The sequence below is a fragment of the Anolis carolinensis genome, chromosome 6 (assembly GCF_035594765.1).
Source record: "Anolis carolinensis isolate JA03-04 chromosome 6, rAnoCar3.1.pri, whole genome shotgun sequence".
In the NCBI taxonomy this organism is placed as follows: domain Eukaryota; kingdom Metazoa; phylum Chordata; class Lepidosauria; order Squamata; family Dactyloidae; genus Anolis; species Anolis carolinensis.
The window spans coordinates 49305631-49332885 of NC_085846.1; the positions used below are offsets into that span (position 1 = coordinate 49305631).

The 27255-nt window shown below is 42.2% G+C and overlaps 1 protein-coding gene across 8 annotated transcripts in view; it reads left to right on the forward strand.

The window, feature by feature from the left end:
• cobl (cordon-bleu WH2 repeat protein) overlaps positions 1-27255 on the forward strand; it is a 121801-nt gene that overhangs the window by 62042 nt on the left and 32504 nt on the right. For all 8 annotated transcript variants that reach the window (XM_016994454.2, XM_016994455.2, XM_062957531.1 and 5 more), the window contains 2 exons: positions 1637-1726; positions 16986-17180. In XM_016994454.2, the coding sequence (XP_016849943.2) occupies positions 1637-1726; positions 16986-17180 (285 nt within the window). The remainder of the gene's footprint in view (positions 1-1636; positions 1727-16985; positions 17181-27255) is intronic.

Below are 27255 nucleotides of genomic sequence, written 5' to 3' on the forward strand. Positions count from 1 at the left end.
TTGGCCAGACTTATCTATTCTATAAGGCCAAAAACCTCTTAGCAACCTTTTATAAGCTCATAATGTGTTGGGTGCAATGGTTCTAAACTACTTGTTTTATTGTTCATTACTAAACTACATATCTTCTGGAAAACTGTCTACCTGCAAGGTTCATTTTGGGTGTCAGCATTTGCAATTGCATTGTTTTCACCAGAAACATAGTTGTCAGAGAAGGAGATGTTAGTCGACATATAAACACAAACTCCCACACCAACTGCATGCTAATCTCAGACCTGGGCAATTTCTAATTGATTCCCTAAACCTTTTAAAATTATTATTATTTGGATTGTACAAGTAGAGTTTATCATAACCACGTTTCCTCACAAAAAAATTAGCAGATAATAAAGGCGTCATATACAATATGTGTGTGTATCCAATTTAGCTAAAAAAGAAAAAATCCAAATGTATTTGCCCTCTTCCGGTGTTGTCAGAAGAGGAAGTGTGGGGGGAGGGGAAACAATGGAAAAGGGTTGGATATAAGTAGGATACGAGAATTGATTCCCTAAACTACCATCTGGTTATCACACCGGAGAGTGTTTGTTTTTTGTTGCCAAATTCAACTGCAACTGCAACTAGAATTTGAGAAAAAAAATCCAAGAATGCCATGCCCCTGGCTATCTCTGATTTTAGCCACAGATGTTTATTTCAAAACCATTGAAATATGCCCTGACACACATATACTCCTTGCTTTATCTGACCTCCTTCTAAGGGTTCATACCATGTAAGAAGTCCACAAAATTCCTCCGGAGCCCTCTCTCAAATTCATAGGCATAGAAGGCCCAATATAGCATGATTACATTGTAGGCAAAATTAAAATGCCCAGCCGTGACTGAAACTCTCAAGGAACTCATCTTGGCAGCCAAGATCTTCTCTGCCATTTCCAAATGGATGGCAATTTTCTTCTGTGGCAAAAGGGGCCTGCCTTTGGTTGAGTAATTTCTCTGTCTAAATGTGTGAAATAGTTGTCTTTTGCAAATGGTACATTAATGCCTTCACTAGCCTCTGGAATATTCTTAGCATTTTTAGCTGTACTGACAAAGAAAAAAGTAGCTGAATTAATGTTGGCCTAAAGGAGTGTTTGCCTGGTCCATCTGGTGTTCACTGACCTTTCAACTTTTCTCTGGAGAAGGCTCAGAAACTTCAATTTTTCTTGCCATAGAAAGCATGAATTATTTTCTTCTTCTTAGCATGTGAAGAGAGTGATAAAGCTATTCTGCCACCTCAGTACTTTCTCTGATGTTCTACGAGAGTGTTTTGCTACTTCTGCAGCATTTCAAGTTGGCCTCTGCTGCCTGCTCTTTATAAAGCAACTGCACAGACAGAATCATTGACATTTATCTGTCATAACTGACTTAGTATTCAGAATGAAGAATGCTGTTTTTGGAAGAATGATGTGTCAATCTCTTTTGTTCTCTGTTGTGTCTCCCTAACTGTTAAGTTAGGAAGTCATGACAAGACCATGACAGAGAAGGATATGCTACTTACCTGTGGTTCTTCACACAACCACACTTCCTTTCTTCTTTAGCTCCACTGTGCCATATGTTAATCCACTACAGCAGTACTTTCCTGAACAGAAACATGCTTATTTGTGTTCCAGGCAGAAGAGAACTTGACAGTAATGATGGATTGGGATTATGGCAGTGAAGAACCTTTGAAAGCCACAGCAGCAAGTGAACAGAGTCTTGATGTAAGTATTAACTTTGCCTCTAGGTGGTGGTGCAATATAAAATAATTCTTATCTTCTGATTGCTCACTAGAACATTCATTGAAGTAAAAACACCAAATGCTTGTAGCAATGAGATTCAGTCTTGTGTAATATATGTCATTTAGAAACAACAAAATAAAACTTAAGTATACATATAGAGGTGCAGAAAAGAGGGACTGTTATATGTAGTACTGCATAGTAACCCACCAGTCATTGTTGTGTGTGTTCATTATTTCTGAAAAGTGGGGGCTTTTCTTGGCAGAATTTGTTCAGAGAAGGGTTGCCCTTGTCTTCTTCTGGGACTGATAGAGTATGACTCATCCAAAGTTATCCAATGGGCTTCCATTGCCAAGCTGGAATTCGAACACTCAAGACACTATACTACATTGGCTCTCATAATCAGAGGAGTATACCTCTGGTGGCAAGTTCCTTTATATCAGAGGTGGGTAAGGTGCCTCATACACCCTATATATGCCAATATTTTATATATGAAAATAGGGACACTAATGTGAATTTGTAAGACATGTGACTCAGTGATATGAGAATGTTATTGAAAGAGTAGGGTGATGTGCCAATCCGATTAATTAGGAAGAAGACAAAAGTTGTATTTTAGGCAGAGAAACCTCTAGATTTATTAACTGAATTCAGAAGGGGAGGGAACTACATTAATTTGTGTTGCAGCATAACTATAAATACACTGTACATTAATGTAACATCAATCAAATCCTGTTCAGAACGATGTCTTTCTCTCAGAATCACAATCCCCGCATGAGGTCTATGTCAATACCCGCAGTGTCTGTTCAATACGTATAATATACCAGAGTCATTTATATCCCATCTTCCCCATAAAGAACATGCAGGCATAGCTTTACATATTTTTTTACTAGTTTCATGTTTTTAACTGTGTCATGTGTCTATTTGTTACTATAATTTAATGTGTTGTTTCCCACCTTGATTCATAGAGGAAGCTAGGTTGTTGTAGTTGTTATTTCCTGCTTCATAGTTGTTAAAATCAAAATGTGGTGTGGTATGAGTGGAGAAAAATAATGTAAAAGATCTTCGGCTCAAGGAAGTACCCTATATACTCGAGTATAAAAGGTAAAGGTTTTCCCCGACATTAAGTCCAGTCATGTCTGACTCTGGAGGTTGGTGCTCATTTCCATTTCTAAGCCGAAGAGCCGGCGTTGTCCGTAGACACCTCCAAGGTCATATGGCCGGCATGACTGCATGGAGCGCTGTTACCTTCCCGCCGGAGCAGTACCTATTGATCTACTCACATTTGCATGTTTTCGAACTGCTAGGTTGGCAGGAGCTGGAGCCGACCCAAATATAAGCCGAAGCACAAAAAACTGGGAAAACTTACTGACTTGAGTATAAGCTGAGGGGGGAAATGCAGCAGCTATTGGTACATTTCAAAAATAAAAATAGATACCAGTAAAATGACATTAATTGGGGCATTAGTAGGTTAAATGTGTTTGAATATTTACATATAACTGTAATTTAAGATAAGACTGTCCAACTCTGATTAAATTATTATTTTAACCTTCAATGTAAATGCGCTTATTTATTTATTTACAGCATTTATATTCCGCCCTTCTCACCCCGAAGGGGACTCAGGGCGGTTCACATTACACATATAGGCAAACATTCAATGCCTTTTTAACATAGGACAAAGACAAACATAGCTCCGAGCGGGCCTCGAATTCATGACCTCCTGGTCAGAGTGATTGATTGCAGTTAATTGCAGCTGGTTTGCTCTCCCGTCTGTGCCACAGCCCCGGGCTTACATATCCTTCCAATAATAGTAAATAGAGTAAAATAATAAATTTAATAATAACAATAATAGAGAAATATAATAATAGAGTAAAATAATAAATGTAATAACAATAATGAATAGAATAAAATAATAAATGCAACAACAATAATAGAGTAAAATAATAAATATAATTATAATAGAGTAAAATAATAAATGTAATGATAAGAATAGTAATAAATAGATAAATGTATTTATTAAAATAATAAATAGGGGTTGCTGGGTTGATTATTCCCCAGCCAGGATGATGGGGAGGGCTTTGTTTTTAACAGACCCCCACATCCAAAGAGCTGCTTTCCCTATTGCCCTGCAATATAGAATTCCGAGAAACCCACTTCTTCCAAGGCATGCCAGACCATGCTGCCCCGGGTTAAATATGAACCCACCCACACCAGGTCTGCTCCGCCTCTCCTCTGCTCTCTCATAGCAACCCAGCTAGGTCACTGTGAGAGGGGAAAAGAGGAAGACGCTCTGCCTTACCTCCACTCCCACAGCAACACAGCTGGGTCTCTGCAAAAATGGGAGAAGAGGAAGAGGCTTTACCTGGGTCGCTGCGAGAGGGAGTGAGAGTCCACCAGGACCCTCGAGTATAAGTCGAGGGAGACTTCTTCAGCCCTAAAAAGGGCTGAAAAACTTGACTTATACTCAAGTATTTATGGTATGTGGTACAGAATTAATTCAAATACATGGAGTTAGAAAACTCATCTTTATTATAAAAGAGAACTAGCCACAGAAAGCTGGTTTACATACCAACAACTTCTAAAAAATGATGATAATCAAGAATTAACAATCAAAACACATGAAGAAATCATACAGGAATTCAAAAAAAATAATGCGGTTCCAGTACTTTCAAATAAAACAATGCTACAAAGAAGATGCAAAAACAGGCTTCAAACAAGATACTAGTTTAGCATCAAAACAGCTTCCTTGGAGTTAGATATAAAGGAGAGAGAAAATTGGATGTCATCAGCTTACTGATAACACAACTGCAAAATTCCAGATGTCCTCTTCCAGCAGTTCCATGTAGTTGATAAATAACACAAGGGACAAAACCAAGCACAGAGGAACCTCACAGACAAGTCGTAATGATGAAATGATAACTTTATAATGATCACAGACTAGTTCTACAACTGAGCAGTACAAATTATAAATTTTGATAATGGGACGGAGATAAAAGGTAAGTGCGAGCATGGAAATTGGCTACTATGGGGAGGGTTGTCTAAAAAGCTAACAGAATGGGAGAGTAAGGAAACCCCAGAAACAGATTTTGACAAAATAATAAAATGGAAAGTAGAGAAGGAGAAAGGAATTATGGGATTCATATACAAAATATACCATGATAGAAGTCTGGAAGGAGAAATTAAGCTGCAGTGAGAGAGAAATAGACAATTGGATAAAATCAATTAATAAAATAAAACATTTAAAGATTAAGGAAATGCATCGAAAAATACTCACAAAATGGTATCAGACTCCTGTGCAATTGGCTTATATAACGAGAACCTGCCCAAAACAATGTTGGTATAATTATGGAAAAACTGGAACATACACCCATATGTGGTGGGAATGTGAAAAAATTCAAAGATTCTGTAATCTAATCAAGAAGAAAATGGGAGAGCTATTGTGATGACTCATGGGCCTTATAGTCCTGCTCATGACATTGTAATGCCTGATGAAGAAGAAAACTTGGGTTTTTTACCTTCCCAGTCAGAACTGGAATCTTCTCAGCCAGATCTTTCCCAGGCAGATCTGGGAACCTTGCACCTGCAAGAAAGTTGTGTCCCAGAAGTATGTCAAACAAACCCTGAGCCTACATCTCCCGTGTTCTCTCGCCATGAGTTTTGTAAACAACAGAGGGGTTTGGAAGCAGCTTCGCGCAGGAGTGCGAGGATAGCAGCTAAGAATGTACCCAATTAAGTCTGTTTTCGTGAGAACCTTTAAGGAGTCAAACATCTGGTCTCAGAGTTTAGCTTTCGTTTCTGGTTCCCAGAGAACTGCTTCGGCGGGAAAGTTAGACTCTATATAGGTGTTTTACCCGCGTAGTAACTTCGCGGAGTCAATTCGTCAGCCTCCGGAGCGAGTTGTGTTTGGACAGCGCGCTCCGATTCAAGCCTCGTTCTTGCTCAAGCCTTGTCCTGGTTTCCAGCCTTCGCTCCTGTTTCCCAGCCTTTGTTTACCTACGGACCTTGCCTTGTTTCCCAGGACTAAACCTTGCCTTGTTTCACGGATTTTACCAAGTTATTCCACGGACCTTGTTCTTGTTCCTCGTTACCTTGTTCCACGTTTCAAGCCTTGTTTCAAGTATCAAGTTATTTCCTAGCCTTGCTCAAGTTCATGGACTAAAGGACCTTGTCATCTCCCCTCACTTTGCCTGGCAAAGTGAGTGTTTCGGTTATTGGATTACAACTTTGGACCTTAATATTTCATATTGGACATTGTTTCTTTGGACTAAATTTGACCTTTCCTGAAAGGTCTGCTTCTGGACTAACTTTTACATTTGCTTTTACTAACTTTATATATTTCCTTAATAAAGATATTAGATAGAATCTGGCCTCTGCGTATGGTTATTGGTGCTCTGTAGCCTGGGTCGTGACAGTTTGACTCCGCCACCCTAAGCACCAATTAACCTCGGCCAGAATGTCTACCGGAACCGTACCTGGGCCGAGCGGCCAGCCGATTACCTACACCATCGACAAGGATGAGGTGGACCGAATCCGTGATAAGCTCAATGCACAGGATGGGGAAATAAAGGGTTTGAAGGAACGCGGAATCCGTCTTCCGGCCATGGCGTTGCCAACCAAGTTTACTGGAGAAGCTTCTAAGGTTCATGTTTTCCGTCGCCAATGCCAAGCTTATCTAGAGGCCCGTGATGCCGAGTTTCCCCAGGAAGACATCAAGGTGGCGTGGATTTACAGTCTCCTAGACGGGCCAGCGGCTAACTGGGCGACGGCTCTGTTCGACCAAGCCTCCCCACATCTAAGGTCAGCGCAACACTTCTTGGACCACCTTAAGGCGACCTGGGGAATCGAGGACAATTTGGAGGCCGCCGGGCACAAACTCCGCCGCCTCTTCCAAGGAGACAGACCCATGTCTCAGTACATAGCCGAGTTCCGAGTGCTGGCCCACAACACCGGCTGGAACGATGTTGCCCTCAGAGGACAATTTCGGGAGGGTCTCAACATTGAAATGCTGGAGGAAATCTCCAAGGTGGATCCTCCCCAAACGCTGGAAGCACTCATCGATCAATGTTTACGGGCTGAAGTCATGATTGCCAACAGAAAACAGTGGGTACGAGGCCAGAGCGGTAGAGCTGGGGCAAAACCTCCCGCTCCCGCCAGCGTTCAGCCGCGTCCAGTGTGGAGACCCCCACCACCATCCCCATACCCCAGAGGGAGCGAGGAGGTGCCGATGCAGTTGGGCAATGTGCGTCCCAGATTAGATGCCGCCGAGAAGGCCCGCCGCCAACGCCTAAATCTCTGCTGGTATTGCGGGAATGGGGGCCACTTCGCCAGAGAGTGCCCAGCCAAAGGGAAGCCCGCCGCCCGTCTTGCGGCGGCGTCCTCCACGGAGACGAAGGCGTCTGAGGCGGCTGGCACACAGCCGGCGGGGGAAGCCAACGACCGGGCGTAGAGAGGCTCGCCAACCCGGTCAAGAAACCCGTTCAAGAGCCGCCAACCGGGGTCCTGTTCCTTCTAGTGGTCACCTTATGGTCAGCAAAAAAGGGACCCGTCATGATCCACGCCATGATAGACTCAGGAGCTACCAACAATTTCATTGATAGAGAGTATGCCGACTCTCTGGGATTACAATATCATGACTTCAAGAATGCCCGTGTGGTGCAAGCCATCGATGGCCGCCCTCTCAAGACGGGCCCCGTAAGCCAGTGGTCGGAACCCACCAGGATGTGGATAAGGGAACATATGGAAGAGATTTCCTTCTTTGTTACTGAGGTTCCCCATTTCCCTGTGATTTTGGGGATTCCATGGCTGACGCTTCACGACCCAAGCATCTCCTGGTCCAACAGAGAACTGCAGTTTGCTTCAAAGTACTGCCAAAACCATTGCCTCGTAGCCAAGGTCTGCCATGCCACAGACACCGAGCCCATTATCACCTTGCCAAAGAAGTACTCCGAGTATTGGGATGTATTCAATGAAAAAGAAGCCGAAAAGTTACCCCCACATAGACCTTATGACTGTGCCATTGACTTGGTGGAGGGGGCCCCGATCCCGCGAGGACATCTCTACTCCCTGACTGAACCAGAGCAAGAAGCTCTCAGGGAATTCATAGAGACAAACCTTCGCAAGGGATTCATCAGACCCTCTCAATCCCCAGCCGCCTCCCCAGTGATGTTTGTGAAGAAGAAGTCAGGGGAATTACGCTTGGTGGTGGACTACAGAGCATTGAATAATATCACCAAGCGGAACAGCTATCCCCTGCCCTTAATCTCGGATCTACTAGACCGACTTCGAGGAGCCAAGGTTTACACCAAGCTGGATCTTCGGGGAGCTTACAACTTAGTTCGCATCAGAGAAGGGGACGAGTGGAAGACCGCCTTCCAGACCAAATTCGGATTATTCGAGTCCCGAGTTATGAATTATGGATTATGCGGAGCTCCCGCAACGTTCCAGCATTTTGTCAATGACATTTTCCAGGACTATCTAGATAGGTTCTTGATAATCTACCTGGACGATTTTTTGGTGTTTTCTAGATCACAATCAGAACATGAGAACCACGTCAAAATGGTGTTACAACGATTGCGGGATCATGGACTTTATGCCAAGCTGGAAAAATGCGCTTTTGATCTACAAGAGGTAGATTTCCTTGGATACCGTATCTCGCCTCTAGGGCTCTCCATGGATCCAGCCAAGGTTTCAGCAGTATTGGAATGGCGGGCGCCAACTAACAAGAAGGAGGTGCAGCGATTCTTGGGGTTCGCGAACTATTACCGCAAGTTCATTCCAGATTTTGCCCGCTGGTCTGACCCAATCACTAGCTGCATCCATGGAAAACAGCCCTTCCGCTGGACTGATCAAGCAGAGAAAGGGTTCCAGCAACTAAAGAAATTATTCACATCCCAGCCAATCCTTCAGCATCCAGATCCTGAAACCCTTTTTGTGGTGCAAGCGGACGCCTCTGATGTGGCAATTGGGGCTGTGCTCCTACAACCGGTGGGAGATCACCTTCATCCTTGTGCCTATTATTCTCGTCAACTAACCGCACCAGAGAGGAACTATACCATTTGGGAAAAAGAACTATTAGCCATAAAGGCAGCTTTTGAAACTTGGAGACATTGGCTAGAAGGGGCCAAATTTCCCATTGAAGTCCACACTGATCATCGGAATCTAGAACATCTAAGAACTGCCCGCAAGCTAAATCAAAGGCAGCAACGTTGGGCTTTATTCTTTGAACGTTTCAACTTCCAGATTCATTATGTGACCCCAGCCCAAACCAAGCAAGCAGACGCCCTGTCACGTAAACCGGAATACGCTGCAGGACGCAAGGAGACCTTTGAATCCCAACTACTACAACCCGAGAACTTTGCCACGCTCACAGTGGGGAACACCAAATCCACTCCCATTGATTCAACTCCCTCTACTCCAGGGCCCATCTGTGCTCAAGAAATCAGGGCTAGTCAGCAAGCAGATGCCTGGGCGCAGGACCAACTTCGTCAAGGTCTGCATTTTCCCTTTTCGCTTAAAGATGGACTGCTTTGCTATAGAAATCATGTTTATATCCCACCCGGACCGGGCAGGGAAAAAGCACTTCGTCTGTGTCATGACTGCAAACCAGCAGGGCATTTCGGACTATTTAAAACCATGCATTTGATCCTAAGAGATTTCTGGTGGCCCAAGATCCGCAAGGATGTGGAAAAATATGTTAACACCTGCCCAGTATGCCAGCGCTCCAAGATAAGAAGGGAGAAGCCCTCAGGGCTTCTACACCCCCTTCCTAACCCATCTCGCCCATGGGAAATAATTTCTGCGGATTTTATCACTGACTTACCACCTTCCTGTGGATTCACCACGATCCTAGTGGTGGTGGACCTTTTCACCAAGTTAGCCCATTTCATTCCCTGTGAAGGTCTTCCCACGGCCCAAGAGACTGCAGATTTATTCCTCCAACATGTTTTCAGACTACATGGATTGCCCAAGAGTTTGGTCACAGACCGTGGATCCCAATTCACCTCTCGTTTCTGGAAGGCACTACAAAAACTATTGGGCATAGACTCTCGTTTATCTTCAGCTCATCATCCCCAAACGGATGGGCAAACGGAGCGCACCAACGCCACTTTGGAACAGTACCTTCGCTGTTATGTAAACTACCAACAGGACAATTGGGCTTCTCTGTTACCACTGTCGGAATTTGCCTACAACAATGGAGTCCAGGCTTCTACAAAAGAAACGCCGTTCTTTGCAAACTACGGCTTCCATCCACGTTTCTTTCCCCCTGTCATTGAAACTTCAGAAGTTCCCGCAGCAGAAGATTGGCTGCAGGAACTCACAGCGGTGCAACAACTTTTGCTCCAGCAACTGGAACAAGCCAAGGAGGACTATAAACGTCACGCGGACAAACATCGCCAGCCGGGCCCCGAAATCAAGGTAGGAGATCGGGTTTTTCTGTCCACTCGCTTTTTGCCCTCCCATCGCCCTTGCCGGAAGTTAGATGCCCGTTTCATTGGCCCCTATCCAGTGGTGGCGCAATTAAACCCCGTGACTTTCAAACTCCAACTTCCGCGTTCAATGCGCATTCACCCAGTGTTTCACCGCTCCCTGCTCCTTCCGGCGGATGGTGTGCGGCCAGATGTAGACCGGCCGGCCCCCGTCCCTATTTTGGTGGATGGGGAGGACGAGTTCGAGGTTCAGGACATTTTGGATTCTCGCTTTCACCGCCGCCGCCTGCAATATCTCATTGACTGGGTGGGTTTTGGCCCTGAGGAACGCTCTTGGGAAGACGCCTCCACAGTCCATGCTCCTGATCTAACCCGTCGCTTTCATCAGACCTATCCCGCCAAACCACGACCTCGCGCCTCGGGGAGAGAGTCCCAGTTTGGGAGGGGCCTTGAGGAGGGGGATAGTGTGATGACTCATGGGCCTTATAGTCCTGCTCATGACATTGTAATGCCTGATGAAGAAGAAAACTTGGGTTTTTTACCTTCCCAGTCAGAACTGGAATCTTCTCAGCCAGATCTTTCCCAGGCAGATCTGGGAACCTTGCACCTGCAAGAAAGTTGTGTCCCAGAAGTATGTCAAACAAACCCTGAGCCTACATCTCCCGTGTTCTCTCGCCATGAGTTTTGTAAACAACAGAGGGGTTTGGAAGCAGCTTCGCGCAGGAGTGCGAGGATAGCAGCTAAGAATGTACCCAATTAAGTCTGTTTTCGTGAGAACCTTTAAGGAGTCAAACATCTGGTCTCAGAGTTTAGCTTTCGTTTCTGGTTCCCAGAGAACTGCTTCGGCGGGAAAGTTAGACTCTATATAGGTGTTTTACCCGCGTAGTAACTTCGCGGAGTCAATTCGTCAGCCTCCGGAGCGAGTTGTGTTTGGACAGCGCGCTCCGATTCAAGCCTCGTTCTTGCTCAAGCCTTGTCCTGGTTTCCAGCCTTCGCTCCTGTTTCCCAGCCTTTGTTTACCTACGGACCTTGCCTTGTTTCCCAGGACTAAACCTTGCCTTGTTTCACGGATTTTACCAAGTTATTCCACGGACCTTGTTCTTGTTCCTCGTTACCTTGTTCCACGTTTCAAGCCTTGTTTCAAGTATCAAGTTATTTCCTAGCCTTGCTCAAGTTCATGGACTAAAGGACCTTGTCATCTCCCCTCACTTTGCCTGGCAAAGTGAGTGTTTCGGTTATTGGATTACAACTTTGGACCTTAATATTTCATATTGGACATTGTTTCTTTGGACTAAATTTGACCTTTCCTGAAAGGTCTGCTTCTGGACTAACTTTTACATTTCATAGAATCATAGAATAGTAGAGTTGGAAGAGACCTCAAGGGCCATCTAGTCCAACCCCCCGCTAAGAAGCAGGAAATCGCATTCAAAGCACCCCCGACAGATGGCCATCCAGCCTCTGCTTAAAAGCCTCCAAAGAAGGAGCCTCCACCACGGCCTGGGGGAGAGAGTTCCACTGCCGAACAGCCCTCACAGTGAGGAAGTTCTTCCTGATGTTCAGGTGGAATCTCCTTTCCTGTAGTTTGAAGCCATTGTTCCGTGTCCTAGTCTGCAGGGCAGCAGAAAATAAGCTTGCTCCCTCCTCCCTATGACTTCCCCTCACATATTTGTACATGGCTATCATGTCTCCTCTCAGCCTTCTCTTCTGCAGGCTAAACATGCCCAGCTCTTTAAGCCTCTCCTCATAGGGCTTGTTCTCCAGACCCTTAATCATTTTAGTTGCCCTCCTCTGGACGCTTTCCAGCTTGTCAGCATCTCCCTTCATCTGCGGTGCCCAAAACTGGACACAGTATTCCAGGTGTGGTCTGACCAAGGCAGAATAGAGGGGGAGCATGACTTCCCTGGATCTAGACGTTATTCCCCTATTGATGCAGGCCAAAATCCCATTGGCTTTTTTAGCTGCCGCATCACATTGTAGGCTCATGTTTAACTTGTTGTCCACGAGGACTCCAAGATCTTTTTCGCACACACTGCTGTCAAGCCAGGCGTCCCCCATTCTGTATCTTTGATTTCCATTTTTTCTGCCGAAGTGAAGTATCTTGCATTTGTCCCTGTTGAACTTCATTTTGTTAGTTTCGGCCCATCTCTCTAGTCTGTCAAGATCGTTTTGAATTCTGCTCCTGTCTTCTGGAGTGTTAGCTATCCCTCCGAGTTTGGTGTCATCTGCAAACTTGATGATCGTGCCTTCTAACCCTTCGTCTAAGTCGTTAATAAAGATGTTGAACAGAACCGGGCCCAGGACGGAGCCCTGCGGCACTCCACTTGTCACTTCTTTCCATGATGAAGACGACGCATTGGTGAGCACCCTTTGGGTTCGTTCGCTTAGCCAATTACAGATCCACCTAACCGTAGTTTTGTCTAGCCCACATTTTACTAGTTTGTTTGCCAGAAGGTCGTGGGGGACTTTGTCGAAGGCCTTACTGAAATCTAGATATGCTACATCCACGGCATTCCCTGTATCGACCCAACTCGTAACTCTATCGAAAAAAGAGATCAGGTTAGTCTGGCATGACTTGTTTTTGGTAAATCCGTGTTGACTATTAGCAATGACCGCATTTGTTTCTAAGTGTTTGCAGACCACTTCCTTAATGATCTTTTCCAGAATCTTGCCTGGTATTGATGTGAGGCTGACCGGACGGTAATTGTTTGGGTCGTTCTTTTTTCCCTTCTTGAAGATAGGGACCACATTCGCCCTCCTCCAATCTGCTGGGACTTCTCCTGTTCTCCAAGAACTCTCGAAGATGATTGCCAGTGGTTCTGAAATAACTTCCGCTAGTTCCTTCAATACTCTTGGATGTAGCTGATCTGGCCCTGGGGACTTGAATTCGTTTAGAGTGGCCAGGTGTTCCTGGACAACTTGTTTCCCTATTTGGGGTTGGATTTCCCCCAATCCTTCGTCCATTCCATGTTGCTGAGGTTGAAGATGGCTTTCTTTTTGTGAGAAGACCGAGGCAAAGAAGGCATTAAGCAGTTCTGCCTTTTCCCTATCCCCTGTCACCATCACCCCATCTACTCCTTGCAGTGGCCCTATCGCCTCCTTTTTCTTCCTTTTTCTACCAACATAAGCAAAAAAACCTTTTTTGTTGTTTTTTATGTCCCTGGCAAGCCTGAGCTCATTTTGCGCTTTAGCCTTGCGAACCTTTTCCCTACAGGAGTTGGCTATACGTTTGAATTCTTCTTTGGTGATTTCTCCCCTTTTCCACTTCTTGTGCATGTCACTTTTGAGCTTTAGCTCAGTTAGAAGTTCTTTGGACATCCATTCTGGCTTCTTTGCACTTGTCTTATTTTTCTTCTTTGTTGGCACTGTTTGCATTTGCGCCTTGAGTATTTCACTTTTGAAAAACTCCCATCCATCCTTAACTCCCTTGTTTTTTAATATCGGCGTCCATGGAATGCCGCTCAGTAATTCCTTCATTTTTTGGAAGTCAGCTCTCTTAAAGTCCAGAATGCGTGTTTGACTTGTCTTAGTTTCAGCATTCCTTTGTATTGCAAACTGCAGGAGCACATGGTCACTTGCCCCTAAGGATCCAACCACTTCAACTGTATTGATCAGGTCTTCCACATTTGTTAAGATTAGATCAAGAGTTGCTGATCCCCTTGTTGCCTCTTCTACCTTCTGGACCATAAAATTATCTGCAAGGCAAGTGAGGAATTTGTTGGACTTTGTACTCTTGGCTGAGTTTGTTTTCCAGCAGATATCGGGATAATTGAAATCGCCCATGACTACTATATCTCTTCTTTGTGCCTGTTTGGTCAGCTGTTGACAGAAGGCTTCATCAAGTCCTTCATCCTGACTCGGAGGTCTGTAGTAGACACCCACGACAAGATCTTTTTGAGTCCCGGTTCCCTTGATTCTTATCCAGATGCTTTCAAGCTGGTTTCCCGGATTACAGTCTTGCATTTCTTCTGCAACGTAACTGTTTTTGACATATAAAGCTACTCCCCCTCCTCTCCCCTTTGTTCTATTTATGTGAAAGAGGTTATAGCCCTCAATGGTTAAATTCCAGTGATGGGAGTCATCCCACCAGGTTTCAGTGATGCCTATGACATCGTATGTGTGGTGCTGTGCTAGGAGTTGGAGTTCGTCTTGCTTATTTCCCATGCTCTGAGCATTAGTGTAAAGACATGTAAGCCCCTGTGACCTCCCCTCGAACTGTTTATTTGGGATTATTGTGCTCTCTGTACTTGGTCCTTGCTGTGTTTGTGCAGCCCTCCGTTTAGCCTTACGGCGGTTCCCTGTGGTCGTGGGTAATATAGTGTTCGCCAGGCTGTTGTTCCCCTCCCCCAGTGAGAGTGATTTGCTTTTACTAACTTTATATATTTCCTTAATAAAGATATTAGATAGAATCTGGCCTCTGCGTATGGTTATTGGTGCTCTGTAGCCTGGGTCGTGACAGCTATTGGGGATTAAAATAAATTGGAACAGAGCACAATTTTTTGTTCAAAAAAATGGAAGGGGAAAATGCTTTTATGGGGGACATAAAGATTGGGAGGAAATAATAAAATACATGCTAGACGCTAGAGCCTCCGGTGGCTCAGTGTGTTAAAGCACTGAGCTACTGGACTTGCAGACTGAAAGGTCCCAGGTTCAAATCCGGGGAGCGGAGTGAGCGCCCGCTGTTAGCTCCAGCTTCTGCCAACTTAGCAGTTTGAAAAAATGCAAATGTGAGTAGATCAATAGGTCCTGCTCCGGCGGGAAGGTAACTGCATTCCATGCAGTCATGCCAGCCACATGACCTTGGAGGTGTCTACGGACAACGGTGGCTCTTCGGCTTAGAAATTGAGATGAGCCCCAACGCCCAGTCGGACACGACTGGACTTAACGTCAGGGGAAACCTTTACCTTAAATTAAAGCCTCAGTTGCCCTAGGTTGGCAGGACCAAAAGAATCGGGATACAAACATTTGGTATAAATATTTAACTGACTACCTACTCCAAGACTATATTAGTGAAAGAAAAAGCTATTATAGGACGGGCCAAATCAGAAAGACCTGGGAGGCAAAATTGAATCATAGAAGGGTCTAATTTCTGGAATAAAGAGGAAAGATAAATATAAGGAATTAAATAAGATTATCCTCATGATTGACCAACTATAAGTATAGTTAGATCAGTAAACTGTTCCCAAGGGGAAGAGGGAGGGGGGGGGGAGATAAAGGGGAAATGATGTAAAACAGGATACAAGATGATAAAATGAGTACTTTTGAGAACCTCAGGCAGACAGATATGTATAAGATTAATAAAATTCTGAGTGATAATAGAATAGCTGGTGAAACCAAGATAAATGATTACATGCTTGATCATATTGAGGTATGTATATTCAATAGTATTCCTGTACTTTCATAATGTATTACTAAAGAGAAGTCAAGGCTGAGGTTCATGAGTGGTAATGGGGAGGTGGTGGGACTGGAAAAAAGACTTACATTTTGTTTGTGGGACATCAAAGATTGTATGTTTCTATGTGTGTGTATGTATTTCACAGTAAAAAAGATATTAAATAATAAAAACAACTTATAAATTTAGAGAAAATACCAACATATGTGCATGGACAAATGCATAAGTATCTTCAGCAATGCCCTACCTGACTTATTATTATTATTATTATTTACAGTATTTATATTCCGCCCTTCTCACCCCGAAGGGGACTCAGGGCGGATTACAATGAACACATATATGGCAAACATTCAATGCCAATAGACAAACAACATTCAGTTTTAGACAGACACAGAGGCATTTTTTTTAACATCTTCCAGCTTCACGATTTCCGGCCACAGGGGGAGCTGTTGCTTCACCGTCCATTGGTGGCTGTTCTTCCTCTTCTTTTCCTCGTGAGCAGTTTTATGGTGTTGTAGATTAGTTAAATTAGCCTCCCGCATAAAGCGTCCCTAAATTTCCCTAATTGACAGATTCAATTACCAGGCAGCGTGGTTGTGAGGCGGGCTCCATCCTCCACCTGCCACATTTTCTCCAGCTGTGTTGCCCCTTCTCAGCTTCTGCACCACACACACTTTGCTGGAGGAAGTGGGAAGCAGCAGCCATTCAGGTTGAACCACGGTGATTCAAATTGATTGGCTGGAGAGAAGCTGACCTAAGGAAAACCCTTTCCCTCTGATCCACCTGACCTGCGTATAAGTAGGCCAAGACACCCTTCAACCCTCAGTTTGCTTGGAGCTGGTTGCTGATTCAAATATATACGATGTTAGAAGAAATTGTTAAGGTTAAAATCATGCTGTTGTAGAGGCTGGATGATCACCTGGAGAGAAAACATGAAAGATTACTGCAGCAAGAATAATCTATGCCCAGAGATGGAAGGAAGCAATTATCTTGACTAAAGAAGAATGGATGATGAAGATGTGTGAAATAGAAGATGGACAAACTGACGTTGTTTATCAAATAGAGAAATCCTTAATGAATTTTAAAATGACTGGGAATTATTTATCATTTATCATTTTCCTACAGCAAAGAGTTTAAGCATAGGAAGTAAATGTGTGCATATCAGTACAATGATCAATCATATTAAACTTCATACCTCATCAGCCTGTCACCCCTGAAGTAAATGTCTGCTAGGTTTAAAAGTTAATTTAACCAAATTATACAAATAGACAATTCATACTGGAATTTTAAAAAATATTAGTGTAGGACAAGAGAATCTTTATGAAATCATTGTATATCAGTAATTTTTGGTTTTGTTTCATATAGCTATTATGAGGACTAACTGTAAAATGCTATTGTAAGGGTTTTGATGAGGTTTTTCATCTGCTTACAGGAGGCTATCACAGTTCTTCATTCTTCTTCAGTGAGTTCGTATTCTGTTCCATTGGGACCATCACTGTCTGTTGGGAACGTCTCAGCAGTGACTGGAAGCACTGAAATAAAAAAGCGAAGAGCACCTCCTCCACCAGCAATTCTTTCTCAGCTGCCAAGTGTGGAGACAAATAGAGATGAAAATAATCTTAGTCAAGTAAGTGTTGTATTTAAAAATGCAAACTGAAATATGACATCCCAGTAAAGTCTCCACACAAGCAAATGCCAGTTGGCACAATTTGATCTATCAACAGTTGCAGGAGAAAGTGGTAGCTTTCAAATCAGTGATTCCCAAAGTGGACACTACCGCCCCCTGGTGGGTGCTGCAGCGATCCAGGGGGGCGGTGATGACACCTATTAGGACACGGGGCGGGGCCAGGGGAGGGGAGGGGCCTCTTCCCAAGTGCCGGAGACAGGGCTGAGCACCTGAGGCGCCTGTTAGGACACAGGAGGCGGAGCTAGTGGAGTGGGCATGGCTTCTTCCCAAGAGCATGAGACAGGGCTGATCCTCTGTATACGCTTGTTAGAACACGGAGGCAGGATATAGAGATTCAGCCCCATCATGTCATTGTGAAGGAGCCACAGGATATTCACAACTTTGCTAAGGCCCCTGATTTTTTGGAGGATGGTCCAGAGAGCACTGCGATTCACTGTGCCAAATGCCTTTGCAAGGTCAATGCATGCCATGGACAGAGGTTGATTTTGTTCCCTGCATTTTTCTTGGAGCCATCGTGCAGTGAAGATCATGTCCACTGTTCCTCTGGAGGGGCGGAAGCTGTTCTGGGATTCTGGGAGGGTGTCTTCTGAGACAGGTAGAAGGCGATTTGCAAGGATTCTTGCAAGATATTTCCCAGTGGAGATTAGAAGGGAGATACTTTGATAATTTCCACAGTCTGTTCTATCTCCTTTTTTGAAAATGAACATCCTTGAAGTCTGCTGGGATTTTTCCAGTCACCTACACTTTTTTAATGAGCTGGTGGAGTTGTGTCAGCCCAGGTCCACTCTCTTTAAAGACTTTGGCAGGGATCCCATCAAATCCCATGGCTTCGTTATTTTTTTGTTGGCTGATGGCATTGCTGACTTCTTCCAGACTAGGCAGTGAGTGAGGGGTTTTTTTGGCTGTATGGCCATGTTCCAAATGCAGTATTGGTATTGCAGTATTTTTCTCCAAGGGGGAAAAACAGATCTGCTGCCATAAAATAAAGAAAATTTGGACATTTTAAAATTCTATTTTCACATAGATAAAGTATGTGCACTAATGTTTCTAAACAGTACTTGCTTTGCTTCCTTGAAGTGAACTCTGCCTTTTCTTCTTTCTACTTTCTTAGGAATAATTTACATTTTATAGGTTTTATACAGGGAGTCAATATATTGATGACATTTGCTTTTGTGATAATAATTCATTTTTATCTACTTATAATTGCAAAGGCAGACCAAATCAGATTCTTTGTCACAGCCATATTCAACTTGTCAACAAACAGAAAACTCTTCAGCTGATTTCTGCCACAAAAGTGACTTGCAAATTGCATTTTTTTCAGCAGAGCAAAATGTTGCTTCATTTCTGTTTTTTAGAAATCTATAGCTCTATTTCATTTATAGAATCCATTTATTTCATCTAGATCTCATCAATGCAGCTCTTACTTTCGGATAGACAAAAGTTATAGCTCTTGTCTATCCCGAAGGTAGTTATAGCTTTATCTCTCGCTTTCTTGTTACATATGATGTGACATCTCTCTTCTCCCACCTCACATCACTGGGGAGATGCACATTTCAATATCAAGTGTCAATGGCTGAGATAATGGACAAAATAAATATAGCATGCTATTCTGACTCGGTGTCTACCAGGTGTTCTACAGCACAAAACTCATATAATGCAGAGAAATCATGGGAGCTGCAACCATCATAGGTTACCAGATTGGGGAAGTGTGACATGTGGAGAGGGAATAACATTTAGTCAGTACTGAAATGACAACTAAGGGAACCTTCTCTTCCTTTACTTAAATGTATGTTAGCTAAGTCTAACCAAATGATAAAGTTGAAAACAAATCATAGAATCATAGAGTTGGAAGAGACCATACAGGCCATCCAGTGCAACCCCTTATTATTTATTTACTGTATTTACTATCTTTTTATCCCGCTTCCTCTCACCCTGAAGGGGACTCAGAGCTGCTATTCAATGCCGCATATACAAATAAATAAAATACAATATTCCTTGCCATGCAGGAAAAGCGCAAGTGAAGCACCCTTGACAGATGCCCATCCAGTCTCTGTTTAAAATCCTCCAAAGAAAGAGCCTCCACCACACTCTAAGGCAGTTCCATTGTTGAACAGCTCTCATGGTCAGGAAGTTTTTCCTACTGTTCAGATGAAATCTCCTTTCCTGTCATTTGAACCTATTGCTCCAGGTCCTAGTCTCCAGGGCAGCAAAAAATAATCGCGCTTCCTCTTCCTTATGACATCATTTCAAATATTTAAGCATAGCTATCATGTCTTCTCTCAACCTTCTCTTCTGTAGGTCTTTAAGCCATGGAGAGAGAGCTACATGGTTGATCATTTTAGTCACTTTTCTCTGGGCACATTCCAGTTTGCCAATTTCTCTTAAATTGTGGTTCCCAGAATTGCACACAGTATTCCAGGTGAGGTCTGACCAAAGCAGAATAGAGGGGCGCCATTACTTCCCTTGATCTAGACCCTGTACTTTTGATGCAGCCCAAAACTCCATTGGCCTTTTTAGCTTCTGCATCACACTGTTGACTAATGTTCAACTTGTGGTCTACGAAGACTCCAAGATCTCTTTCTCATATACTGTTGTCAAGCCAGATATCACCCATCCTGTATCTGTGCATTACATTTTTTTTCTTCCTAAGTGTAGTATCCTACATTTCTCCTTGTTGAAATTAATTTTTTAGTTTTGGCCCACTCTCTAATATGTTGAGATCATTTTGGACTCTTATCTGGTCCTCTACTATCCCTCCCAATTTGGTGTTATCTGCAAATTTGATAAACATACCCTTTATTCTGTCATCCAAGTCATACAAAGATGTTGAATACCACTGGGCTCAGGACAGAACTCTGTGGCACCCCACTCTAGTTACTTCTTTCCAAGATGAAGAGGAACTCTTTCTTTTTTGGGTAGTTAACCCTTTCAAAGTTCATCTTACAGTAGCAAGGTCTAACCCACATTTTATTAACTTCTCTGCAAGAATATCATGGGGTACTTTGTCAAAGGCCTTATTGAAATCAATGTATGCTACATCCACAATGTTGACTTCATCTACCAAGCTTGTAACTCATGTTTAAGTGCTTACAGTTTGTCTGTTTAATGGTTTGCTCTAGAATCTTTCCTGGTATTGATGTTAGGCTGGTTGAGCAATAGCTGTGTGTGTCTTTCCCTTCACTCATTTTTAAAAATGCAGACAACATTTGTTCTCCTCATTCTGTTGGAGTGTCTCCGGTTCTCCAGGAATTCTTAAAGATGATTGCCAGTGGTTCTGAATTTCCATTTGCCAGTTCTTTTAATAGCCTTGGATGTAGTTCATCCTACTCTGAAGACCTGAATCTATGTAGAGCAGGGGTCCTCAAACTTTTTAAGCCGAGGGCCGGTCCACAGTCCTTCAGACTGTTGACGGGCCGGATTATCATTTGAAAAAAATACAAACAAATTCCGATGCACACTGCATATGTCTTATTTGTAGTGCAAAAACAACAACAACAACAACAACAACAACAACAACGAAAGAACAATACAATATTTAAAAATAAAAACAATTTTAACCAATATACATTTATCAGGATTTCAATGGGAAGTATGGTCCTGCTTCTGGCTAATGAGATAGTCAAGTTAATTAGGGTTGTTGTTGTTGTTGTTGTTGTTGTTGTTGTTGTTGTGTGCCTTCAAGTCATTTCAGACTTTGGGTGAGCCTAAGTCTAAAATGTATTTATTATTTATTTACTGCATTTATTTACTACATTTGTATCACACCCTTCTCACCCCACTCACTCAGAGTGGCTTACAAATTATATGTACATACAATATATTATATTATCAGCATAGCACAATATTAGCATTATATATTACTATATTGAACTATACCACTATACTGTAATATTATTAGTAATATTATATGTAATATAGAATATATAATTAATATTATTATATGGTATTATTATTAGTGTTATATTGTATTACATTATTATTATCAATATTATATGTATATACAATATATTATATTATAAAACTGAGGGCGGGGGCCAGGTAAATGACCTCAGACGGCCGCATCCAGCCCCCGGGCCTTAGTTTGGGGACCCCTGATGTAGAGTATCCAGATATTCTTGTATTGCCTCTGTGCTGCATTTCCCCTATTGCATAATCTACTCCATTATTCCTAACCTGAGAAATCTTTACCTTTTGGGAGAAGACTGAGACAAAGAAGGTGGAAGGTGTTGAGCAGTTCTGCATTTTCTTTGTGTCTTCTCAGCCTTTCTCCATATCCCATACAGAATGGCCATGCCATTTCCATGTTCTTCCTTTTGCTCTGGACATAACTAGAAAACACTTTTTAATTTTTTTAATTTTTAACCTCTCTGGAAAGCCTGAGCTCAGTTTTTCTAACAGTTGGAAGTTTCTTAGACATCCATTATGGTGCATTTAGATGCCTCCTATTTTCCTCCTCATTTGAAAATTGTATCTCTAATATCTTGTTTTTTTCAGAAATTCCCATCCATCACCAATTTCTTTCTCTTTTAGTATTCCAGGCCATGGAATCACACTCAGTTTTCCTCTGCTTACTAACATCTGCTTTCTTAAAGTCTAGAATGCATATCTGACTATGGTTGACCTCTTTCTACTGTATAGCAAACTCTAGAAGAACATGGCACTCCTACCTAGGGAATCTCCTACTTCCACCCCATTTAGCAGGTTGTCACTGTTGGTTAGGATCAGATCTAAAATAGCTGATCCCCTTGTTGCCTCTTCCACCTTCTGGACAATGAAATGTCAGTCAGATTATGGTTTATATACTATACTCGTTGTGTGCTTATATATTCCTCTGTTGGCTTTGTGCAGCTTAACGTAGAAATTATGTTTTCTTGTAATGTGGATCTGCAGTGTCATGAAGACTACAAATATCACCCTATACCGCCTAAGGTGAACTTTGCTAATCTGCTTGATCATATAACAGATATATGTTGTCAAGCATTTTCATTAACTTACTGGTTCACATTTTAGTAAAACCAAATAAATAATTGAATCCAATTTAAGACAGAAATGTAATTAACATTGATAATTATATGATGCTTCCCTATTACCACTACCCTGGAATAGATTCAAGAAATATACAACAGAAATTCAATATTTAAGCAGGCTGAGTTTTTTCTCCCAGTTCCAGCAAAAGATATGTAAAGGTATCATCTCTGGTTTTGCCACATTGAGTTCCATAGACAGAATACAAATATAATAATCAAATAAAATGTCTTTACCTTAAAATGTGCCCTAGATATTGTCTGGAATATTTAAAAATCCTGAATCTAAATTCTGCATCTACACATTTAGGGTTTCCTACTTTTTCCATCCCAGTTTAAGTGAAGGGGGAAAAGAAGGGTCATATCGTATTTAGAGAAACAGAGGAAGTTGGATGCTTTTCCTTGCCAAAACGAACATATGCAAGTCTAAACAATACATGTGAACATATTTGGTTTTGTAATCTGACTTCCTTGGGTGGAAATAATCATGTGATTTAATAATGAGATTTGTGTTGTCGAAGGCTTTCATGGCCGGGATCACAGGGTTGTTGTATGTCTTTCGGGCTGTGTGGCCATGTTCCAGGAACATGGCCACACAGCCCGAAAGACATACAACAACCCAATAATGAGATTGTGCAGAAAGATAAAATCAAATATTTTAGTAATTGAACACAGACAATTTTCTTTGGATATTTTCTCTCTGACACATTCAAATCTGGAAGAAGTGTTGCAGTGGTGAAAGATGGAATATAAACTTATCAAGCTGTATTGAAAAGCTTCTTCATAGAGAGTTAATTGATGCATCCAGGTCATACTGTCAATTTGTATTGTCAGTTCCTTGCCTAATTTTAAAAGTATGCAAGACATCCCTTATTTGGAATTCTGAAATCCGAAATACTCCTTAATCATCCATATAGGTGGCTGAAATAGTGACACCTTTCCTTTCTGATGGTTCAGTGTCCACAAACCTCTGTCTCATGCACAAAATGATTTAAAATATATGTTTAAAATTATGTTCAGGCTTTTTATAGAAGGTGTGTATGAAACAAAAATACATTTTGTGTTTAGATATGTATCCCATCCTCAAGATATCTCATTATGTAAGTACAGGCATTCCCGATTTATAAACATTCATCTTATAGGAATTAGATTAATAGGAAATCTTCAATACGAAGTCCCATAAGCACTTTATTAGAATTAAGATCGCATATCGCACTCTGCACTTGCCCTATAAGCCTTATATATCACCTGTCACATCAGCACTTTTAATCTTGTACCCATTACTCTGGCCAGGCCCAGTTCTATTGTGTTTTAGCGTATTATTATTGCGTGTTGAGGCCTTGGCCTTTGTAAGCCGCATCGAGTCCTTCGGGAGATGCTAGCGGGGTACAAATAAAGTTTATTAATAATAATAATAATAATAATAATCTTACAAATGACTCATAGTTAAGAATGGGGGTGAGACAACAGGAAGTGAGAAAAATCTACCTCTAGGAATAGAAATTCACCCCTGAAATAGTTATCATGGGGAAAAGGTGTCTCCACTGAAGATTTCTCACCAATCCTTGTTTCTACAAGAAGCCAAAATTTGCGAAATCTAATTATCACAGGGACAGAAAATGAGGTGAAATCTTCTGAACAGGGGCACAGACAGCAAATAGAACACCACAGGGGTCTTAACCCTTCACTAAGCTATCCAAAACTAAACAAAATATGTATATTTGGTTGGAATTACACTTAAAATGTACCTGTTCCAACTGACAAACAAATTCAACTTAAAAACAAACCTACAGAACCTATCCTGCAGAACATACCTTAGCACAAGTATATAGGGGGAAAACATATACAGTAGAGTCTCACTTATCCAACATAAATGGGCCGGCAGAACCTTGAATAAGTTAATATGTTGGATAATAAGGAGGTATTAAGGAAAAGCCTATTAAACATCAAATTAGGTTATGATTTTACAAATTATGCACCAAAACATCATGTTATACAACAAATTTGACGGAAAAAGTAGTTCAATACGCAGTAATGCTATGTAGTAATTACTGTATTTACGAATTTAGCACCAAAATATCACAATGTTTTGAAAACATTGACTACAAAAAAGTGTTGGATAATCCAGAACGTTGGATAAGTGAGACTCTACTGTACAAGGATTTGTATACTGGTGTTCAGAAAAAAGTACAAACTTCCTTCCTCATTACAGTAGGGGTTGATATATTGTTACAGAAATGAAGTAAGCTGTATATGTTAACTATAATATGACTAAATATTTATTAGGTAGAACGGTGCTCAGGTGATTGCATTTTCCACAAAGGAGCGGGGAAACATCTGCTTTGCCCTTATCTTTAAAAGCTACCCATATAAGAAAGGAGTGCTAAGAACAGCAAATAATCTGTTGCGCTCTGCCATCAGTGTTTATAACCATTGGGATGAGAAATTGCTTCAGATAATATTGTTAAGGCATGATTTCTTTATAAAAGAAGCAGCCAACCATAACAAATTATTTTTAACTTCTATTGTTTTGCTATAACCCGATGTAAAAGAGAAACACAGTGTTCTTTGTGTTTTAACCATTTACATTTAACCTAGAATTACCAAGGTTGATATTACCAAACCATGTTCTACCAATTCTCTAACCCAGTTTTGAATTAAACACATTTTAATAGACTTGAATGATGGGTTATAATTATACTTTTGATCCTCTCTGTGTTTATGATTACATCGCCCGCAACTTTATTTTGTTTTACTTTATTTTATTTACTTTATATCTGTCCTGCCTTTCTCCACATAGGGACTCAAGGTGACTAAAGGTATGACATATCTCAATAAAATTCAAAAAGAAGGCAAAAACAATTTGTTTAAAAACCTATTAAATATTTGTGTCAAGGATACAAAAGTTAAAATATCATTAAAATGCTATTAACATTGTACTTAATAGCTAAATATCCCTCCAAGCGTCTCCAGCAGCGTGCCCCTCATCATCCGTCAAATGCCTGATGGCAGAGATATGAATGCTTAAAATGTCAAGGACAGAACGCCACCAGATAAAGTTCAACACAGTTTATTAAAGTTACAGAACTAAAAAGTGCCCATATGAAACAAAGGACTAGGCAAACACTTGCCTTCAGTGTAAAAATACACAAAAAAGACTCCGCTGATACTAAAAGCAGTACAAAAGATAAACCGGATTAAACAGGAGTTTAATCCGGGTTAAACAGAAAATGCTTACTTCAGCCTGGCAATTAGAACAAACAAAAGCTGATAAACAAAGATTCAAAGAAACATAAAAAGCTGGCAGCAGATTCCTCTCTGCTACTTCGAAAGCTGCAAATGAGTAACTAAGGTTGTTACTCCTCCATGCAACAAACGGAATCCGGATCCAGGCGCTTCAATCAGGGTAGCAACGGTCAGCAGGGTCCCAGTCCGGTCCGAGGTCAAAAGCCAGGTACAGATGTCTTTGGTTCACCAATTCCACCGAAAGCCACAGAAGGGGTAGTCCGAGGTCGTAGTCAGTCAGTCAGTCCAGCGTCAATCCAGAATAGGCAATTAATGTCCGTCAAGAAGACGACGGAGGTCCAAGCTAATAAGATTAAACACAGGTTGCACAACAAAAGCCCACACAGTTCCTCCCGCCGTCTATGCCCAGTGTCCTTGGTAACTTACGTATTCAGCAAACGAAACACACCCGTCTTCAGGAAATTCCCAACAAGAGCCCAAGCGTTCGTCCAGATTACCTTGCCCAATGCAATTAGCCCTGGATTCAAGGCCCCATTTTATGCCAGTTTACAACTCCTCATCGCTATCAGCTGTTACCCTAATTCCAGGTGCCTCATCATCATCCTCATCAGAGCTAAAACATCTTTGACTACGCCCCACAGCATCCCCAGCTGTGGATCCCGTTCCATCCCTCCAACTCGTCCACGGGTCCGATCCTGCAACCCGCCAGTCGCTTCCCATGCTATCATTACCAGGAACACCCAAATCCTCCCTCACACGAGTCCATTCCATGTCATCCTCTTCTGAGCTAACCACTTCTTCCTCCATTCCCTCGGTAAAACCCTCAAAGGAATCTTCGTCTGTTGGTTCTGCAAATAAGTCCCGCAGCCGTTTCCTCTCTCGCTCCTCAAGAGAGTCTGACTCTCGAGGAGTCTTACGACCACGTCTCCCAGTATTGGAGCCATAAGGCTCAACCCTAACATAAAATAAAGATAAAGGTTTTCCCCTGACATTAAGTCTGGTTGTGTCCGACTCTGGGGGTTGATGCTCATCTCCATTTCTAAGCCAAAGAGCCAGCGTTGTCCATAGACACCTCCAAGGTCATGTGGCTGGCATGACTGCATGGATCGCTGTTACCTTCCCGATGGAGTGGTACCTATCGAACTGCTAGGTTGGCAGAAGCTGGGGCTAACAGCAGGAGCTCATCCTGCTCCTTGCTTTCGATCAGCAAGTTCAACAGCTCAGTGGTTTAACCTGCTGAGCCACCAGGGGCTCCCCAGTGAATGTTTAACAATGTGAAAAGGGTAAAAAGTTCCTTCTGGCACCTTTAAGATTCTAATGAGCTGGGCATTGACGAACAAGCAGGTAGGTTCTGAAGACCTTGTTACCATCATGGCCAAGCATTTATAACTGTCCAGTAGTATGAACGAGTTAACTTCTATTAATGGCCTTGTTTAATACATTTTGCATTTACTGTACAGTTTGAGGCTGTAAAAAGATATGAAGGCTAAGACTCAAGTGTGGAAGTGATTTTTTCTCTCTCTGTTGCAAACCTGCTTTTACCATTCTCATGGCAATTAGTGAGAGATGTGTCATGCTTTTGCACTTTGATTTTCTTTGTTTCCTTCTGGGAGTCCATCTTTCATTTGCTTTGCATTTCTGCCCAAGAGCTAATGTATTTAGCTCAATTCTGTCATTGACTTTAAGGGGATACTGGACGCGGTCAGCAAAGGGGTTGAATTGGGCTGCATATCATCTAACAAAAA